The sequence below is a fragment of the Hemicordylus capensis genome, chromosome 2, assembly GCF_027244095.1.
Source record: "Hemicordylus capensis ecotype Gifberg chromosome 2, rHemCap1.1.pri, whole genome shotgun sequence".
In the NCBI taxonomy this organism is placed as follows: domain Eukaryota; kingdom Metazoa; phylum Chordata; class Lepidosauria; order Squamata; family Cordylidae; genus Hemicordylus; species Hemicordylus capensis.
Genome location: NC_069658.1, coordinates 300,496,130 through 300,514,622, shown reverse-complemented (window position 1 = coordinate 300,514,622; position 18,493 = coordinate 300,496,130). Strand labels below are relative to the sequence as shown.

The 18,493-nt window shown below is 46.7% G+C and overlaps 1 protein-coding gene across 13 annotated transcripts in view; it reads left to right on the top strand.

Moving 5' to 3' along the window:
• The window catches only part of PLXNA1 (plexin A1), a 423,385-nt gene that overhangs the window by 299,104 nt on the left and 105,788 nt on the right, over nt 1–18,493 (top strand). For all 13 annotated transcript variants that reach the window (XM_053299219.1, XM_053299220.1, XM_053299222.1 and 10 more), the window contains 2 exons: nt 11,172–11,268; nt 11,882–12,072. In XM_053299219.1, the coding sequence (XP_053155194.1) occupies nt 11,172–11,268; nt 11,882–12,072 (288 nt within the window). The remainder of the gene's footprint in view (nt 1–11,171; nt 11,269–11,881; nt 12,073–18,493) is intronic.

The following is an 18,493-nucleotide window of genomic DNA, read 5'->3' as shown; positions in this document are numbered from 1 at the left end:
AGCAGTGTTATTTTTCACTTGGACAGTTAGGTGTTCATTCTCATTATAATTAATTTCAGAGAGAGAGAGAGAGAGAGAGAGAGAGAGAGAAGATTTATTTACAGTGGTTTCAGCCAGTGAAAATTAAAAGGATTTGGCTGAGGAAACACTTCTATTGATATTGTAACATCTGTCATCAAAAGTAAAGAAAATCCTGTTGCATACACCATTCCAGATAAGTTGGTACACTTGTGTGCAAGTATCTTGTATTGTTTCCTGTAGTAAAGCAACAACCTGGGGAGCAAATCTAGGCTGCAGTGTGTCATAACTGTTAACCCAGCGAATTATATCTGCAGAGGTATACAATTGTAACAATTCAGATGGAGAGAAATTAACATTGGCATAATGCCACTTGCAGCACAACAAAACAGCAGGCACATTTTCTTTTTTGTAGATAGACTTATGCTATGGTCTTCTCTCTCTCTCTGTGTGTGTGTGTGTGTGTGTGTGTGTGTGTGTGTGTGTGTGTGTGTTTTGGCAGGGGAAGACCCACTGATCTAAGTGAAATTACTTTCCTAAAAGTATGCTTTGGATCATAGCCTTCGACTCTTGTTATATTAGTGAATACTTAATCTTGGCGATTAAAGAATGAGTAATGTATAGAACTTCCCCCCTTCAGTCTCACTGCATTTTTACATGGAGAATTCTGCTCTGCCTTAAATATTATGAACACAGAACAATAGGATAGTTATATATGTATTTGGATAAAAGGGTAAGATCATCTCTGTATGTCCTAGGAGGGTTAAAAATACTAAAGAGCATTAAAAAAACAAAATAAAAGCAGAAGCATGAGTGAGTTTCTGGCTTTGTCTGTGTAACACGAGCCTGTGGTGTCAGACTCCTGGCCAAAGCTCATGCTTGTTGGCTGCTTTCCTCCCAGTCTTCTCCAACACACCCACCCTCGCTGGCTTCCCTTCCGGCTCTTGGGATGCTTGTCAGACTCTCTTCCTGTATGCAGCTTTAGGAAATCCAGGAATAGTCCAGACAGTTGTTGGCACGACCAAAAATTTGGCTTATTCTTCCTCCGATTGAATCATGGAGAGACTGGCAAATGTGGAGGCAGCCAAATCCTGGTTCTTGTTTTCCCAGATGTTCCCATCTGACCATCTTTGTGTCCCATAGGCATATTGAAAGAGACAAGTAAATTGTATCCAACACATTCTAAAGTGTGCAAAACTATACTAGGCATGTTTTAAGTAGCGCTTTGTAGCTTTCTTCATTCCTTGCAGTGAAGCTGTTAAAAACTCATCTAACTAAGGCCAGGTTCCACAGACAGCAGATGAGATAAGTCCTCTTCAGACATTAGTGAGCTCAGCGGCACTCACAGTTACAGTTCCCAAAACAGGGAGGAAGTCCTTTGCGGGAGCTGTCACTCACCCCCTTGAACTGGGCACTCATGGTTACAGCTCTATTTGTCTGAAGGGGGAAGCACCCTCACTGTGATGGCCGGAACTTTGGGAAGTCCAGGTTGCTGCTCATGAAAGGGCCACCCATCATGGTCACGGGGTGTTTCCCTTCTCACAAATGGGGCTGTACCATGAGCTCCCGGCTTGACGGGGTGAGTGGTAGCTCCTGGGTGGGACTTCCTCTCCACTTTGGGAACTATAACTGCAGGCACAGTGACACTCACAAATGTCTGAAGACGGCTCTAGTTGGTTCTGTATCTGTACTAGGGTTGCCACATTCATTGGAGAGAGTTCCTGGACACAACGGTCAAATGGGGGGTTGGGAGCAGTCGCTTCTTCTGCAGAGCTTCATCTTTCATGTTGTTAATATTTTAAGGCCTGTTGCTGCTCACATTTCTTCATGCGACTCCACACAGAGGTATTTCCCGTTGACTAAGAGGGGCCCTCACCAGACTGCAGGTGCTTGATCAGGCAATGAGTGTTCTAGAGGGAAGTGGGACCGAACAGTGCCACTAGAAAAAAGTGGTATATGGCTCTCTCTGTCCACATACATAACAGCTAAATCCAGAGGCCCGTTACTGCCCTTGCTCACTCTAGGGATGATCCAAAAAGGAGGGAGAACAGTATACTGAGCCATAGAGAGAGAACCAACCTAGCCAGTTAGCAGCACTGGTGCCGGAGAAAGGATAAGAATATAATTTTTTTTAAAAAAAATGACACTATTTGATTACAATGCCCAGAGAGAAACACCAGAAATAATGGGTATAATTTATTGAAGCAATCTTCCTGTTCAAATACTGGGACACTTCATATCCAGGATGACACATTTTCTACATCCTGGACAGGACATCTGATTCCCGAACTTTCCAGGCTAATACTGGATATGTGGCAAACCTAATTTGACTGTGTTACTTCAGAGTGCAAGTGAGGGATACCATTAGTGATTATTCGTCCATCCTGCACATGGAAAACTAGCTATCAAGAATAAGGATTCTAGCCTAGTTTTCTTCATATGCTAGTTTTCTTGGTGTAGAAAGCTTTTTTCATGGGGAGCATTCTGTCATGTGAACCCCAACTTGAAGTCTGAAGTGATACAATCAAGACACAACCACTCTAAAACTATTTCATCTGCTATGAGATCTTGGCTTCGGGGACTGCTAAAATGATCTTTCTCCATGCCTCTAGAAGAGCAAACAGCAGTGTATTTGCCAAGCTGTGTATTGTGTGCTGCCAAAACTGTCCCGCTGAGGAAGGCTAGACAAAAAGGTCGTGCACACAAGCCAGTAGCGCGGTGCATTGATGGATCCTTCCTCAACCGGATGCTCTTGCTTCCTGGCTCTGTGTATGCTTGGGCTGTGTGCTAAAGATTAGGCCGGGTGGCTGCACCAGGATCGGTATCGATCCTGGCGCTCCACACAAGTAGCTGGGCTGCCATAGTCTGGATTAGGCGGCTTGTGAGAATAGCCTCAGAATGTTTTCAGTGAAATGCAAGGGAAATCAGGAGGATGTTCCCAAGGATCACTTTCAGGCAGTTTTTGGTGAATGTGTGGATTCTGGCCTGTTGAGCATTTGCCTGCAAGTTTTGAAGATAGCTCAGTCCCCAAATTAAGTTACTGGGAAATGGACATCCTATGCTTAGTAATTTTTGCTTGAGAGACCAGAGTAGTTTAGAACAGCAGTCTCCACATTTTTTGTAAGTGTGCCACAAACAAAGACCAAAGTCTAAGATCTAGTTGTACTATAGCACTACGGCCTCCTCATCTGCTCTTGGGAAGTTTTGCTTTTCCATTTACTGAACCAAGAATTTAGACAGCAGTGTAGCCCTGACTCCATCAGAGATGGGAAGCAGGGGTAATCAAATCTCAACCCCCAGATAAGTATCTTGACTCCCTCCACCCCAATGCTCAATCATAAACTGGAAATTAAAATAAGGCTGCAGTGCTATGTGTGCTTTTTTAAAATAGTTACTCCATCAGAATCAACAGGGCTTGCTTGGGAGGAAGTTTGTTTGGGACAGGAGCATTGATGTGAATAATCATTATTTCTGTTTCAGAAATCTAATGTGGGACAGTGCTAACTACCTCTCTGCCCCAGATATGCACTTTGGCCCTTTTATGTCTTCCCCAAATATTTTTGTTGGTGGTGGCATTCCTGGTTTCTGTGCTATAGCCAGGCCCACAGGTCATTCTGCTCTGCACTAGGTGTTCCACAAACTCTTGCCATTTGTGCCTCTTGTCCTGTCACACCCATGCCATTGGTTGCACATCCTTTGTTCAGAGAATATTGTAGGGGACTGGGAGGGACTGCTGGACTGAAGTATACTTTGGCTGAGTTCACACATAACATGAAACCTGAGGTTGCCACGAGTTGCTTCATCCCCGAGAATGTACATAAGCCCTACTTCCAGTCTCAGCAATGATGTGCTGAGATTGGGTGTGTTGCACCATCCCACCAGTATTGGCATATCCTATCCTGCTTACAGCAAGGAACTGGATATTTGTCCCTCACTTCAAACCTAAGTTACAGATGTCTGGTTCTGTGCCAAAAGTAAAGTAAGATATGCTGAGACTGGTTAGTTCACACAACATGCTGAATCTCAGCATATCTTTGCCAAGACTGGAAGTAAGGCTCACACAGGTTCCTGGGGCTGTGGCTGCTCACAGCAACCTGAGGTGCCATATTATGTGCATTCCCGACCTTTATTATTAGATCTTCTATGAAGTAACCAGCTTCTAGAAACTTATGCCAGAAAAATAGCAAACCACAGATGATAAAATTGTGTTGTAGGGTTGTGGGTTGGTTGTGTGTGTGTAAGCTAATCACTGGATAATGGGTGAAGAGGCCAGACGATGTGTTGCTAATGATTGACTAATTTGAATGAGAGACACCATGATCGATTTGTCAAAGAGCACATAGGACCCTCCTAAAAGAAGGGGCTGAAAATGATATCACCTTCTCCCCTTTCCCTGCAAGGTGTGTGTGTGTTAAGCCAGAATGCAAAGTGTAGCTTGAGGGAAGAGACCCACTGAAGAGTCTTAGAGTGGAATGGGATGGAGCAGCCAAGGCAGAAAGCTGTGGCATCTCCGAAGGCAAGGTTTGGCTTCTCTGATGTAACCTGTTGCTGACTTCTGAGAATGAACTGTTATCTTTAATCTCCATGCAATGCACAATCTGTATATTAGTATAAACCAGGGCTGCTCAACTTTGGCCCTCCTGTAGATGTTGGCCAACAACTCCCATAAACCCTGGCTATTGGCCACTGTGCCTGGGGATTATGGGAGTTGTTGTCCAAAAATAGATGGGGGGGGGCAAAGTTAAGCAGGCCTGGTATAAACAAACCAAATACTACAAAGACACACCATCATAAGAATATAAGAACAGCCCTGCTGGATCAGGCCCAAGGCCCATCTAGTCCAGCATCCCGTTTCGCACAGTGGCCCACCAGATGCTGCTGGAAGCCACAGGCAGAGGTTGAGGGCATGCCCTCTCTCCTGCTCTTACTCCCCTGCAACTGGTACCCAGAGGCACCCTGCCCCTGAGGATGAAGGTGGCCTACAGCCCTCCAACTAGTAGCCATCAACAGAGCTCTCCTCCATGAAGTTATCCAAACCCCTCTTAAAGCTATCCAAACCCCTCTTAAAGCTATCCAGGTTGTTGGCTGTCACCACATCTCGTGGCAGAGAATTCTACAAGTTGATTATGTGTTGTGTGAAAAAGTACTTCCGTTTGCTGGTCCTAGATTTCCTGGCAATCAATTTCATGGGATGACCCCTGGTTCTAGTGATATGGGAGAGGGAGAAGAATTTCTCCCTATCCACTTTCTCCACACCATGCATGATTTTATAGACCTCTATCATGTCTCCCCACAGTCATCTTTTTTCTAAACTAAAAAGCCCCAGGTGTTGTAGCCTAGGCTCATAAGAAAGGTGCTCTAGGCCCTTGATCATCTTGGTTGCCCTCTTCTGCACCTTTTCCAGTTCTACAATGTCCTTTTTTAGATGTGGTGACCAGAACTGTACGCAGTACTCCAGGTGTGGCCGCACCATCATTTTGTATAAGGGCATTATAATATTAGCCGTTTTATTTTCAATTCCCTTCCTAATGATCCCTAGCATGGAATTGGTCTTTTTTACAGCTGCGGCACATTGAGTTGACACTTTAAGTGAGCTGTCCACCACGACCCCAAGATCCCTCTCCTGGTCAGTCACCGACAGCTCAGATCCCATCAGCATATACTTGAAGTTGGGGTTCTTTGTCCCAATGTGCACCACTTTACACTTGCCAACATTGAACCGCATTTGCCACTTTGTCGCCCACTCACCCAGTTTGGAGAGATCCTTTTGGAGCTCTTCACAATCAGTTATGGATTTCACTACGCAAAAGAGTTTGGTATCATCTCCAAATTTGGCCACCTCACTGCTTACCCCTGCTTCTAGATCATTTATGAATAAATTAAAAAGCACTGCTCCCAGTACAGATCCCTGGGGGACCCCACTTCTTACTTCCCTCCATTGCGAAAACTCTCCATTTATACCTACCTTTTGTTTCCTGTCTTTCAACCAGTTAGCAATCCACACATGTACTTGTCCCCTTATCCCATGACCGCTAAGTTTCCTCAGGAGTCGTTGATGAGGAACTTTGTCAAAAGCTTTTTGGAAGTCCAGGTATACTATGCCAACTGGATCACCTTGATCCACACACTTGTTGACACTCTCAAAGAAGTCCAAAAGGTTGGTGAGGCAAGATTTACCTTTGTGGAAGCCATGCTGGTTCACTCCCAGCAGGGCCTGTTCTTCTATGTGCTTTACAATTTTATCCTTGAGGATGCTTCCCATCAATTTGCCTGGAACGGATGTTAAGCTAACCGGCCTGTAATTTCCCGGATCACCCCTGGATCCCTTCTTGAAAATCGGTGTCCTACCATTGCCTTGGGAAGGAATGGGCAGGGATAAGTTATATATTTTAGCAAGGAGGTCAACAATTTCACATTTGAGTTCTTTGAGGACTCTTGGATGGATGCCATCCGGCCCTGGTGATTTGTTAACTTTCAGTTTTAAAGAAGTTTTTGTTATTCTCCTTGATGCTTTTATCTAAATGTTCCTCAAACTCTCTTTTCGCCTCCCTTATTGTTGCCTTGCATTTCTTTTGCCAGAGTTTGTGTTCCTTTCTGTTCTCTTCATTTGGACAGGCCTTCCAATTTCGGAAGGAAGTCGTCTTCCCTTTTATGGCTTCCTTGACAGTACCCGTTAGCCATGCTGGCATCTTCCTGGACTTAGTGGTACCTTTCCTCTTTTTGGGTATACAATCTAACTGAGCTTCTAGTATTGCGGTTTTGAGTAAACTCCATGCACTCGGGAGCAAAGTGACTCTCCTGATTTTCCCTTTTGGCTTTCTTTTCACCATACTCCTCATTTTAGAGAAGTTTCCTCTTCTGAAATTCAAAATGTCTGTGGTAGACTTCCATGGTGATTCTATCCCCACATGTATGCTGAATTTGATGGCACTATGGTCACTGTTCCCTAAAGGGTCGATGACACTGACATCCCGCACCAGATCCTGGGTGCCGCTCAGAATTAAGTCTAAGGTTGCCTTCTCTCTGGTCGGTTCCAAGACCAACTGTTCTAGGGCACAGTGACCTCTTTGTCATGTCCTGACTGTGAATTTACCCAGTTTATGTGTGGGTAATTGAAGTCACCCATGATTACAGCCCTGCCTCTCCTTGACACCTCCCTGATTTCCTCCTGCAACTCCCAGTCACTGTCAGTGTTTTGATCAGTCTGCAGTGATTTACCTTCCAAAGGAAACCAGAATTCAAGGTGCTGTGGGCCCCTGGAACATATTGCTTTTCAGGGGAGTGTGGCAACTGGAGGCAGCATAATAATAGAAATAATATTAAAGTTAGAACAAAATATATTTTTAAAAAATCAAACTATGACCATTTCTCAGGCTATTTCTAAGTGTTAAAGTTCTCAGTAGCTGGTTGCAAGGAGGATATTCTTGTCTTGAACATTCACTGTTCGGATTGTGCACCCTCACTTTGTCACTATTCCTGGCCTGGCCCGGCCCATATATTGCTGCAGATCTCCAGATGGCTGTTCTGAGGAAGGAGAGTCTGTATTACCTGAAAGAGAACTGCGTGCCTTGTGAATTCCTCCCTACCCTCTCTTACGTGCAAGTTGCATTCTTCAGGGCAGGTCTCCAAAGGGTTAAATAACCTACCACCCCAATTCCCCACCCAAATCAGAAGGAACTCATTTCCAAAAGGAGCCAGGGCAGAGAAATGCAAATAAGTGTTTCGGACAGCTGCAGGCTGTATGCCTTCCTGAGATGCCAGGACCCCAAATGAGACATGTCAGAATACAAATTGAAAATGCCAATTTCACTTACACTGCCACGCTGCTCGTCACAGCTAAATCCTTCTCTGCTGCCCCCTTCCCCCACACTTTCCACTTACCAAATGATGGTAGCTTCTCCTTAATGTAAATCTGCTTGTCTTCTTGGGGTATTCCCCTAGTGTGCTTCTTCAGCCCATCTCCAATTAGCAGGACACACACAGCTACAGAGGAATGGGATGTGAAGATATGTAGAAAGTCTCCCCCTCCCTTTCTATTATCAGTTATCTGCAAGTCCTTGTGATTCATATTTGTCCATATTGGGTAGGTACTGCATGTGGTCCTATGGTAGTTGATGTGAGCTTACCTTAACTGTATTTCTGTTTATCTGAACTTCTGATTACTGACTGTTTGGATATATATAAGCTTGTACAAAACACAGGAGGAAATGCTCGACTTAGAAGCAGAAGGTTGCCAGTTTGAATCCCCGCTGGTACTATATCGGGCAGCAGTGATAAAGGAAGATGCTGAAAGGCATAATCTCATACTGCGCAGGAGGAGACAATGGTGTATTGTACCAAATGGTGTATTCTACCAAATGGTGTATTCTACCAAAGAAAACCACAGGGCTCAGTGGGTGCCAGGAGTCGAAATCGACTTGACGGCACACTTTACTTTACTTTACACAGCTGGACTTTTCTCCTGCTTCCATTCTTTGTCATAAGTGACAATTCATGGAGGTCAGGATTTTGCTAGAGATCTCTGAGGAAGAAGGGATTGCTTTGTTTATTTGTTTGGGACATTACTAGGGCAGCAGATTTAGTGTAGGCCTAGGAATAACTTTGGATATGTCATTTTTGATGAAGACAGTTCTTTTTAATACAGATGAGAAAGCTGATGTCTTTGTTCACTAGAGGTCACCAGTATTTGAGTGGGAATTTCAGTTGGATATGCCTTTGTTCAAAATTACTGTGCAGTGTTAGGAACATAGGAAGCTGCCATATACTGAGTCATACTATTGGTCTATCTAGCTCAGTATTGTCTTCACAGACTGGCAGTGGCTTCTCCAAGGTTGCAGGCAGAAATCTCTCTCAGCCCTCTCTTGAAGAAGCCAGGGAGGGAACTTGGAACCTATGTTGGATGCAATGTTCAGCAGCTTAGGTGGCTAGATGGCACTGATGGAAGAATCCTGTATAAACTAAATGCTCTGTCTAGAGACATCTTTGGCTCACGTAGCCCTCACAATATATATATGTGCCAGTGTTGCCATGTGAAGAACTCAAGAGGCCTGATACATTCTCATAACTGGTAAAGGAATTATGTTATACCATTTTCAGAAGAGGAGTTGTTTGATGATGTTTCAACTTTTAAAACCACAGGTATTTATCCCTTTACTTAAAACAGTGTTGTCAGGAGTTCACTTATCCCCGCATTCCCGCTCCCGCAAGGTGAATCAGCTCTTAGTTTTGTGTTTTTATCTGAATCTGCCATACAGATATTACTTCTTTACATTTCTCACTCAACTAAGTACAAATGGGCCTTGAAGGAAGCTAAGGGACAGAAGCTAGGACCTTGATGGTGAGGGGAGCTTGAGTATAAGAGTGTGTATTTGGAGGGGGACACTTGCTGCCTTTAGCTGTTCATTCTGTGTAGTAAACTGTGAAGGCAAACTCACTGCCAGGGTGGGGGAGTTTCCAAGGCACAGAGAGCTGAATTCTGTAGTGTCCATGGCTTCCTAACAAACTCCAGCAAGCCATGAATCTTTCATTTAATCTCTCCTGACATGCCTGTCATTTTCTCCGGAGAGAAGCGGAGAATCTCTCGCTGAAGGAGGTCATTAGCTGTCAGGGAAGGTTCCGACTGCCTTCCTGTCTTCGTATCGATTAAGCCTCCACATGTGCACAGGCACTGTGGAAGGAATATTGATGGGACTGCCAGAAGTTTGTCTTGGGCTAGAGACTGGGTGTATCTTTCACTGGGGAGGAGGGGCGAAGGCATGTGCTGTTGGGTGGAGATATAATTCCAAATGTGTGTCTCTCTGCAACCGGCAACCGAGATTGCCATAGGGCTGTTACATTTTCATTTCCTGTATAGGAGCTTTATTTTCTCAACTTCAGCAGAAGCAGAATCCAGTATTGCCATTTCTGAGGAACAGAAAGTGGTGATTCCAGCCACTACCTAGTTTCAGAAATTATTGTTGATTTGTTTACTCAGTTCATCACAAAATGTGCCACCACCTCTCATTTTGGGGCTACGGAATCTCTAGTTACTATACATTAATACAATATTTTGCATGTATTGTTATATTTTTTCTATAGTTCCAGCACCATAACTAGATTGTACACTGTTGAAAGGACTCTAAAATCCCTTAAAGGCTCTGCACACGATCAGCCCTACCTAGGTTAGGGAAGCCTTACCTGGGTAGGGCTGCTTGTGTGCAGTGCCATGTTCAAGGCCAGTCCTGGTGCTGCCTCCTCCGCAAGCCCAAGTTTTGTACCCGGGCTTTTACTTGGGTTAAAGGGCGGGGTTGTGTGTATGCTCGGGCTGCACACACTCCGAGGATACACAGAGTTGGACACCTAGAGTGCCTGACTCCCAGGGGAAGCCCCCAATGAACCGCACTCATTGCGCTGTACAGTGTATGATTCCTGGACGCTGGGAAACTGAGTCCCGGCCTCCAGAGATCCATGCTGCTCCATGCAGCACGGATCATGTGGGTGTTTGGCAGCGTTCTCATGGAAGCTTCAAGGATCATCTGGGGGATGGGGGAATTAGGTCCATCCCTGCCTCTTCACCACCCGCCCTGTCATGAGAATAGCCTTTTAGGCTTTGTCTGTGTGCCATGTGTTTGCTTTTTCTTTAAAAAAAAAAAAAATCCACATTCTGTACCAAGGTAATCCAATATCTGTGCCATGAAGATCTAGAGTTGGCAGCCCAAATAAATTATGTGCACAATGTGAGCTGGAATACAATTATTTATTTTCCGCCAATTATTCTGTTCCTGCTAGTGACAGGAGTAGTAAAGAGCTAAACAAAGCATTGCTCAACTCTCGGCATTGTCCATTGGACTCAAATTAAATTTTAACACACACACACCCCCGCCAAAAAAAAACACCCGCCTCCTGTATGGCAAAATACTTGAAAGCAGCTGGAAATGGGAAATACAAATACAATTGTACTTCTGTACTTCTGAGGGAGGGATGTTCACAAGTATTATGGGATCTGTGTTTCACGTGTGTGTCTTGCTTTTGATATATGGCCACAGGAACCAGCTGATCCAGGTGAGTTCAACTAGAATGAGCCAGAACAGATCATACTTCTCCTCTGATCTGTGGATTACCTCTCATGATCTGTGTCTAATGGATTATCTGCTTTGTTGTGTTTCCTCTGGCAGTATTTCTATGAAGGAAATGACATCAGCGACCTCCCGGTGAACCTTTCTGTGGTATGGAATGGAAATTTCATCATTGACAATCCACAGAACATTCAGGGTAAGCTGGGTTCGGGGGCACAGGAGCACTCTCAAATACTCAAAGAGTTTTCTGCAGTGAACTGCTTCCACATTTGTGTATTGTCTTTATGAACATTGCCACCCATTCAGCACCCCAATAAAATATAAGGACACATCCACTCTATAGAATGACACTACTTTCACAGTTATTTTATTAACATTGCTCTTGTGGAGGAAACCCAGGGCTCGGTAGTTCTGTGCATGGTCAAGAGAATACCCATCAAAGAATCCTCAGTGCGCCCAGAAAAGCAGTCCTTGGAGTTATTTGGGGGAAGCCCTGACAATTGTGTCACTTTCAAGCTGATTTCAAATGTGTGTCATAGATATGTCCTGGGATGTGACTGTCAACTGAGACAGGTATCTGTCTCAGGCCACACATTCACAGGCCACCAGCTGATGACCAGCAGACATTCCTGAAAGTGAACAACCATTAAGCTGAGCTGATAGGATAAGCAACCTGGGAATGTGGCACCCTAAGCTCCTTTTCTGGGCATTATCAGAAATGTCTGGCCCAAGGGAGATCTGTTTAGTAATTCTGTGCAGCACAGCTTTTCTGTGCTGGTAAGCAAGTAATCTGTCCTTTTGTTTTGCAGCTCACCTGTACAAATGCTCAGCTCTTCGTGAGAGCTGTGGGCTGTGCCTCAAGGCAGATCCACGTTTTGAGTGTGGCTGGTGTGTGTTAGAAAAGCGATGTTCCCTGCGCCAACACTGCCCAACTTATGAGAGCAACTGGATGCACGCCAGCAATGGCAACAGCCGCTGTGCAGACCCCAAAATCATCAAGGTTTGTTCATGTTGGATGGGCAGGGGAAAGTCTTTTTCTCCCCTCTTCAGTGGTCTGTAGGAAATTGACTATAGTGGAAGATACATAGCAGTGGGGTGTTTTGGAGTGTCAGAGGTATGACCTGAAAGCATGGGCTCAGTCTTTAATTAAAATGTTGATGTGCATAGTTTTCTTGGTGCTGCTGGCAATAGATTTTGAGCCCAAGTTCCTTTCACTCATTTCCCCCTTTCTGAAGTTCTTTGCAGACTCAGAAAACTGGTGAAAAGTTGCTCTTTCAACTGATCTGTGAGTTAAATAGTAAGGAGCTTTTAAACAGTAACTAGCATCGCTGGGTGACAATATTTCAGGGGTAGCCAACCTGAGGCTTTCCAACTATGGTTGGACGACAACGGCCATCATGCTCAGCTGCAATAAATTGTGGCTAGGGGTGATGGAAGTTGTAGTCCTGCAACAGCTGAAAAGCCTCAGATAGTTTACCCCTGCACTAGTCCTACTATTGATCTGCCATGGTCAGTAGGATTCAGAGATGCTTGCAGTGGACTATAAGAATAATGTAGTTCAGGGATTAGAGTTGGGTAAAGATTTCATTGGCCAGTGATGAAGAATAAAGGCAGACAGACATTCTAAAACAGGGGTGGGGAACCTTGGCACTCCAGCTGTCGTTGAACTACAACTCCCATCATCCCCAGCCACAATTATTGTGGCTGGGGATGATGGGAGTTGTAGTTCAACGACAGCTGGAGTGCCAAGGTTGCCCACCCCTGTTCTAAAATGTGGTGGAAATTGCTTTGGATGCATGCACTGCATTCCAAGGCATTCGTTTTCAGGCCAGAGAATGTGTATTGAAACCACTTGCACCACATTTAGAATATATGTTTGTCTTCATCCTAAAATCTAGGGATGGATGTCACCACAGCAGGACAAGGTAGCAGGGGTATCTATATATTTAATTTTCTTACGGCTGACCCAGTAGAGAACTCCATGGGGATGTCGAGACACGTCTGGATGCCTGTTGGAACTCTTGCGAGGTCCTGCAAGAGTTCCTACCATTGCCTTGGGAAGGAACGGGCAGGAGCAGGAGCATTGCCTGGGGCGGGAGGGTAACGGGCGGCAAGGTGCCCGTTGGAGGCCGGGTCAGGAGGGGAACAGGCGGTCAGACAAAAAATGCGAGGGTGGCGAGGCAAAAAGGGGAGTAGAGGAGGCGGTGGGCGGCTGAGCTGCGCCACCAAGAGGATCCCAGCTGGGCTGGTGGCAGTGGGGACGGGCTCCTGAAAATGGCCAGACGGAGGCTGGCGGAGCAACTGGGGCTGTTGTGGCGAGCATGGGGGCTGGGAGGGGGGAGAACAGTGGAGGAGGGAATGGGGAACGGACTGGGGTGGAAGGGAGGGAGGGAAATGGCACAGATGCTGTATACCGAGTCTGCTAGTTACATATTTATTTGGTTTGTCTACTAGCTTCTCCCTTCTGTGTTCAGAATTAATGCTAGCACTTTCATCACTCCTTTCGATAGTTCTTTCACTGGCTTTCTGACCAGTTGAATTCTGGAAGAGGGTGGAGTTTAGCATGTTCCATTAAGAAATGACTCTTGGAGTTTCACAGGATTCCTTGCCAGTAGGAGGTCTGCCTCCCTCCCCCCCGCCCCTTAGTTCTTAGCCACCCTTCATTTCACTTCCTTAGGACTAGTAGTTTATCATCCCTCTTCTCTGACAGCTTTTATGACCTTCATTTAATAAGATTGTGTATATTAATGTTAACATGTCTGTTGGGCCAGACTCCAAGTGCATTAGCAGGGATTGGCAAGTAATTCTATTTGATATGTTCTATTTACCCATGGATTGCAGGCCAGGCAGGCTTTGGTGGTGTTAATTATCAGCATCTTAGCACAGTATCTAATCTATTTGGGTTTCAGTGTCTTATCTGATGAAGGCTAGAAATTAGAGTGGTGCCTCTCACGCTCCCTAAAGCCACTTGCTTCTTATTACTTTTTGGTATTGTGGGGCACTGTTCTGGCTTTCCAGAGTAGGTTAACTCCACTGAAGGCCTCTGCCCACTATTCATGCTGATGGGAGAAAGCCTGGTCTGGCCAATTAGTAGTGCTACTTTTAAAAATATACTAGCCAACCCACACAGAGCATCTGTGTGCTCTTTGGGGCTGGCTGTTCCCTTCTCTCTCCTGCCCCACTCTCTCTCCCTCCCTTCTGCCCCACACTCTTGTCTCTCTTCCCCTCCCTCCCACCCCACTTTCTCTTGCCCTCCCTCCCCCTCCCACACCTCTCTCTCACCCTCCCCTCCCTCTCACCCTCCTGCCCCAGTCTCTCCTGTCCTCCCTCCCCTCCCCTGCTTCTCTCTCCTGCCCTCCCTCTTGCCCTCCCCTGGCCCCACTCCCTCTTGCCCTCCCCTCTCCCCCCTGCCCCACTCCCTCTTGCCCTCCCCTCCCCCTCCTCCTTATTGCCCTCCCCTCCCCTTTGCCCACCCCTCCCCCTGCATTTAAAAAAGTTCTACTTACCCGGCCGCCGCCACCACTCCTCCTCCCAGGCGGCGAACTGGAAAGTCCCGCCGCCCGGTTCCCTCCCACCCCAGTCTCCCACAGGCTCCTCCTGGCCTGGCCGGCACGCCTGGCCGAGAACCGCCTCCACGGCCTGTCCCACCAGCGGGCCCACCACACCAAGTGCCACCTACGCGGCCTGTTCCGCTGGCGGGCCCGCCACACCAAGTGCCGCCTACGCGGCCTGCCATGCCCGCTGCCGCCACTTGCCAGTCCTTGCGACCAGCAGTAGGCCAGCCATCTCTCTCCCCACCCCCACCTTCTGCCCCAGTATCAGGGCCGGCCGCCTGCCGGCCGGCCGCCCACCAGCTCGCCCGCCAGCCGCCCACCAGCTCGCCCGCCAGCCGCCCACCTCACCACCTCGGCCCTCAGCTGGGCCCGCCACCGCTTTGCCACGGCCGGACTGGGCCCGCGGCCACCACCCATCGCTAGGCCGGGCCCGCCAGTGGCCATGGCTCGCAGCGGCCAATTCTCCTCCTCCTGGGTATGCCAGCCAGGCGCCTCTGCAGCCCAGCCAATCAGCTGGGCTGCTGGGACGCATTTTCCCTGGCACACCCAGGAGAAATATATAGATAGATAGTGGCTAAGAAACTGGGAGTGTTTGGCAGGAATGTTTAGCAGCAACTTTGAGACTATGCTACAGAATTCCTAGGATGTAGCATTTCCTAGTGCATAGCTTTTATATAGTGCTTTAGAGTGTTCAGAATGCTTCACGTATATTATTTCAGTCATCTTGATGACAACCATATAACATTACTATCTGACTATTTCAGTTCGGGCAGTGTACAGTAAGGCAATAGTGACTTGCCTAAGGATACCTAGTGAACTTATGACTAAAGAGAGATTTGAACTGGGACTGCCTAGTTCACATCTGTAAGCCACTACGCTATTCTTAAATTGTGCTGTCGAGTCGGTGTCGACTCCTGGCGACCACAGAGTCCTGTGGTTTTCTTTGGTAGAATACAGGAGGGGTTTACCATTGCCATCTCCCGCGCAGTATGAGATGATGCCTTTCAGCATCTTCCTATATCGCTGCTGCCCGATATAGGTGTTTCTCATAGTCTGGGAAACATACCAGTGGGGATTCGAACCGGCAACTTCTTGCTCTCTAGGCAAGTTACTTCTTTGCTGCTCCATTAGGTGGCTATGCTATTCTTAGGGAAGGAGAAATGCCCTAATTGCAGCATTGGAAAGCAGTGTGAAGATCAACTATTACATAGGAACATAGGAAGCTGCCATATATTGAGTCAGACCATAGGTCCATCTCGCTCAGTATTGTCTACACAGACTGGCAATGGTTTCTCCAAGGTTGCAGGCAGGAGTGCCTCTCAGCCCTATCTTGGAGATGCCAGGGAAGGAACTTGGAGCCTAGATCCTCTTCCCAGAGCGGCTCCTTCCCCTAAGGGGAATATCTTACAGTGCTCACACTTCTAGTCTCCCTTTCATATGCAACCAGGGCGGATCCTGCTTAGCTTAAGGAGATAAGTCATGCTTGCTACCACAAGACCAACTCTCTTCCCCTATTCCTATCCTTTAGTACTGCAGAGATTCCCTAGGTCTGAACTGTGAACTGTTCTTTTGAAGATTACATCAGTTTCTTCTCTTCCTTCCACCAGTTGGCCTAGTACCTTATTTTTCGGACCATAAGACACACTTCCCCCCCCCAAAGTGGGGGGGAAATGAGGGCGCGTCTTATGGTCTGAATGCTGTCCAGTGGGGGTATGCACCAGCCGCCCCCGCCACCCCCCACCTGATTAGGGGCCGAATCGGCCCAAACTATTGCCGCCGCCGCCGCCCCACCTGATTAGGGGCCAAATCGGCCCAAACTATTGCCGCCGCTGACCGCCTGCCCGCCGCCCCCCCCCCACCTGATTAGGGGCCAAATCGGCCCAAACTATTGCCGTCGCCGCCGCCCTCCCAGCTGCCCGAGTCCTAACCTCGTAGGCCAATCAGGGACCCATAAATGGAGAAGGAGAGAGGAGCTCGCAAACAGAGCTCCTCTCTCTGCAAAGCCTCGGCCCGAACTGGCGTTTTGGGCGCAATTTGGGCTCCTCACTCCTTCTCCATTTATGGGTCCCTGATCGGCCTACAATGTTAGGACTCGGGCAGCTGGGAGGGCGGGCGGGCGGCGGTGGCAATAGTTTGGGCCGATTCGGCCCCTAATCAGGTAGGGGGGCAGCGGGGGCGGCTGGGAGGGAGGGTGGACGGTCGGCGGCCGCGGCGGCAGTAGCTTGGGCCGATTCGGCCCCTAATACTGGGTGCGTCCTATGGTCAGGTGCATCTTATTGTCCGAAAAATACGGTAATCAGTTCTTCCAATGGTGCTTTTGAAAATAGTAGTTATTTTTAGCCTAATTTCCAGTAGGCTTATGAGAACACACATGTGTGTCCCCCCACCACTATCAACTTCACAATGCCTGGACCAATAGGAACCAAATTGAGTACAGTTGTAGGGACACATAGGGTGATATCAACAGCATAGTTTGTGATGATGTCATCCACCCAATTCAAGATGGTGGACACATAAACATTTGAGGCGCAAGTGGGCTATCCTGTGAACCGCCTAACCGATTTGAACCTAATTGGGTACAGCTGTGGGGCACATAGGGACACCTCAGTGGTGTAGTTTGTGATGATGTCATCTACCCCAATTCAAGATGGCAGTCACATAATCATTGGAGGCACAAGTGCACTAACTTGTGGACTGTCTAACTGATTTGAACCAAATTAGGTACAGTTGTAGTAAGCGGCACACAGGGACACCTCAATGGCATATTTTGTGATCATGTCATCTACCCTGATTCAAAATGGCAGATGCACAAACTTTTGAACGTGTCAGCTAACTTGTGAACTGTCTTAATTGATTTGAACCAAATTTGTTACTGCTGTAGGGGCACATAGGGACACCTCAATGGTGTAGTTTCTGATGATGTCATCTACTCGAATTCAAGACGGCAGTCACATAAACATTGGAGGCACAAGTGCACTGACTTGTGGACTGTCTAACCAGTTTGAACCAAATTTGGTACAGTTGTAGTGAGTGACACACAGGGACACCTCAATGGTGTAGTTAATGATATTGTCCTCCCCAATTTAAGATGGTGGACACATGAACATTTGAGGCACAAGAGGTCTTGTGGACCTTGATTTGAACCAAATTTAGTTCAGTTGTAGGGATAGTGAAAGAAAAGTAGGCAGAGTAGTTATTACTAGAACAACGTGTTAAAATGTGTTCTAGCTTATTTTCAATTTTTCACAACACTCAGCCTTTCGTCATATGTCATATATGTTCCAGAACCTTTGGCTCCAGATTTTGATTGCCTGGATTGGAGATGAAAAGGATAAAATTCTTGGGCTACATTTCCTTGACTGCTGTTAAGGAACCACTCTGTGACCCTGGCCTGGTAACTTCTAAAGCTGAGATTTCCACTTAGATTTAATAAATATGAGAATCTGACCCTGTAATCAATTTGAGGCTTTTAAAAATGTCTTCGATTTTTGTCTAGCTTTGGTTTGCTTTTGCTTTTGCTGCCTACCCATCATTTAAGCTTACCAGTAACCCTTATGGTCAGAGTTTTGTCTGTGGACTGTTATCAAGACTATTTGCAAAATCAAGAATAGCTTCCATGCACTCCTGATTTCGAGAGTATTAAACCATATGGAGCATGGATAGGATTAGATATGGTTAGCATATCTAATCCCATATATCACAGTGGATCATTTAGCAAGTTCTAATACAATAAGCTCTTTCTTCCACCTAGGAAGCCTGCTGATTTGGTTACAATCTAGCTGTTCATTTGGTCTCTATGCAGTCCCATATACATTCTGAAGTTCTAAGCTAGGGAGCTGACCCCAGTTCTTACTCCCTTAAAGGGGT